Source organism: Nansenia antarctica (assembly GCF_963989245.1).
Source record: "Nansenia antarctica genome assembly, chromosome: 1".
Taxonomy (NCBI): Eukaryota; Metazoa; Chordata; class Actinopteri; order Argentiniformes; family Microstomatidae; genus Nansenia; species Nansenia antarctica.
Window position 1 is genome coordinate 18155662 of NC_137674.1, and position 2500 is coordinate 18158161.

Sequence of the window (2500 nt, forward strand, 5' to 3'; positions counted from 1 at the left end):
TTTGCACTTTTGATTGGATGCTAATGTCCAGGTGTCCTGAACCCCAAATTGCTCCCAGTGAGCGGGGCCGGCGTCTTGCGTGGTAGTTTAACCGCCATTGGTGTGTGAATGTGTGTGTGAACGGGTGAATGAGAGGCCGTTGTAAAGCGTTTTGGAATAAGGCGCTATATGAGTGCAGTCCATTGAATCTAATCTAATGTAATCTAATACTCACATGATATCTGTGCAGGCGATACAGGGGACAGCCCTGACGTTGGGCATGACGAGGTCCAGAGCCACGGACGTGTCGTCGTCAGCTGTGGGGTGGGCTGCACACTTCAGGTAAAACTCCTGAGCACACAGGAGAGAAGCACGCAAAGAGTCACCCGCTGTACAAAGCATAATTGTGACACAGTCTAATAATTTCGTCCTCATATCGGGACCTGACGTAACGATCAGACTTTTCTTTCGAAAAATGTGAATACATTTCCGCCGTTGTTGAAAATCAACGACACATCGCTAGTCAACTAACACAGCTTGTATTGCGAGCCTGCTAACAATGTAAAGTAGTGTTACTAAGTATAGTTCACTAGGTAGCAGTGGGGGATTACTCACCCAATCCATTGCCTTGCAGTATTTTAGCTTGACTAGCGGGTTGGTGTTGTGATTTTCAACAACGTTGAAACGTAGTTCCGTGTTTCAAAAGAAAAGTCAGAACATTTTGATTGGTTGCCGACATGCGGACCAAAAGACTAGAACGTGTCACAATTAGTTTGTAGTTTGTAGATTCTGAGTTGAAATGATGACACAGTTGTTAGAGGAGATAGGGTTTGATATCATGATAACTTTCATTCATATTACACGGTAACAAACAGGAAGTGGTTGGTTTGGTGGTAGTTTAGTGGGTGTGGTTTAGTTCTGACGAGCACTGAGGGGGTGAGAGACAGTTGTTGACAGGTGGTTGGTCTTACCGCGACGCTGCCATGGCAACCTTCTGATTGACAGGCGCCACGGATACGCTCTGGGAGGAGCACGTCGTCCCAACACGAGGGGCCCTAGAGAGGCAGAGAGAGAAGCTTCTAGATTATTTTACATTTTCCTCTAAACGTCTTCATACATCAGTGTGCTCTTACATCATTTGCACACTTCTTCTTTTGAAACACTCGTACTCAAATCCTAATCCACAAGATTCATTTAAAAAATCCACAGAAGATCTCCTTGGAAAACATTTCAAACCATTACTGTCCACAGCACCATTTGTGAGCTTAGAATGATAAGGTTCTATCTCCGTTTAGGGTAGTTCAGAGATATTGAGCGTCAAAGTTTTTACATTCCATTATGTTTTGTGAGATGGAACCTTTGTATTTTATAAATTACTAAAAATTTCAACATTTTAAAAATAACACCACACAGGCATTGTGACCAACAGATTATGTAAAAAACTCAATTTTGAAAAAAACAACAACTTATAATTCTAACGTCACGCACTGAAGAATAAATAAAAATTAAAAAAGAAGAACTGTAAACAAATGGAGTAAAACCTACAACGCTAACGCTGTGTGTGTCAAGGACGACACAGGAATGTCCTTATAAAAACATTGCTGTTTTTCTCCTTAATTACTATCCCAATAACAGAGCGTCAGAGAGGGGAGAGGCCTCTACTGTGTAGATTAAGGGAAGCAAAGGAACTAACAGGTCGTTCCAGGTCGAGAGAGGGGGGCGTTGATCACCGTTCACCATCGAAGCTCAAGCGAAGACTGTTTTTCTATCAGACACAAGTCAATCACATGACTGTCTCCACCTAATCCATCTACACCCCCACACCACATCCCATCACACCACACCAACATCACAGAGAGGCTGCTGTTCACACACACAGTGCAGATGAAGAAGCTGGCGCGTTATCATAATTGTTTTGGGACGATACACCCCTTCCCCAAACCCCCCCCCTCGTCCTCCTTTATTCTCCCCGCACCATCATCGCTCATTAGCATAAACATTTAAACATTCTGACAGCGGCCTTAATAAGCCCCCGAAAAGGTTAAGAAAATCATTACTCCCCCGTGGGGTGGGGGTGGGGGGGGGGGGGGTTGTGGAGGATCCGGCGTGCTATGGTGGTGGGGCCTGGAGACACACACACACACACACACACACACACACACCTGCTCGTAGACAGCCAGGAAAGGTTGCACAAACCCCTGACGTGTCTGTGCAACACACACACACACCCTGAATATAAATGATTAATGAGAAACGCAGTTATGAATTATTCAGAAAAAAAACATTGCCTAAAATTGTTCACCTCAGTCTGTCTTCCTCCCCCTTTCTTTTTGATGCGGATTTAACGTCTCCATCCCAGAAAGCTTTAATGAGATGATTGTTTAACAAACAGAGGGCAGTCTGGGAGGCAGCTGGGCTACTTTCACAGCTCTGACAGGGCTGCTTAATTGGTTGGCAGGATAGTAGCCCACTCCACCGGCTGATATGATTGGTCAGTTATCGACCGTAATCGGCCAATATT

General features: G+C 44.6%; 1 protein-coding gene across 1 annotated transcript in view; it reads right to left on the minus strand.

The window, feature by feature from the left end:
- prkn (parkin RBR E3 ubiquitin protein ligase) overlaps positions 1 to 2500 on the minus strand; it is a 65278-nt gene that overhangs the window by 38107 nt on the left and 24671 nt on the right. The window contains exons 5-6 of the mRNA XM_080540814.1: positions 951 to 1034; positions 215 to 330 (exon numbers count right to left, since the gene is read on the minus strand). Coding sequence (XP_080396940.1) covers positions 215 to 330; positions 951 to 1034 — 200 coding nt within the window. The remainder of the gene's footprint in view (positions 1 to 214; positions 331 to 950; positions 1035 to 2500) is intronic.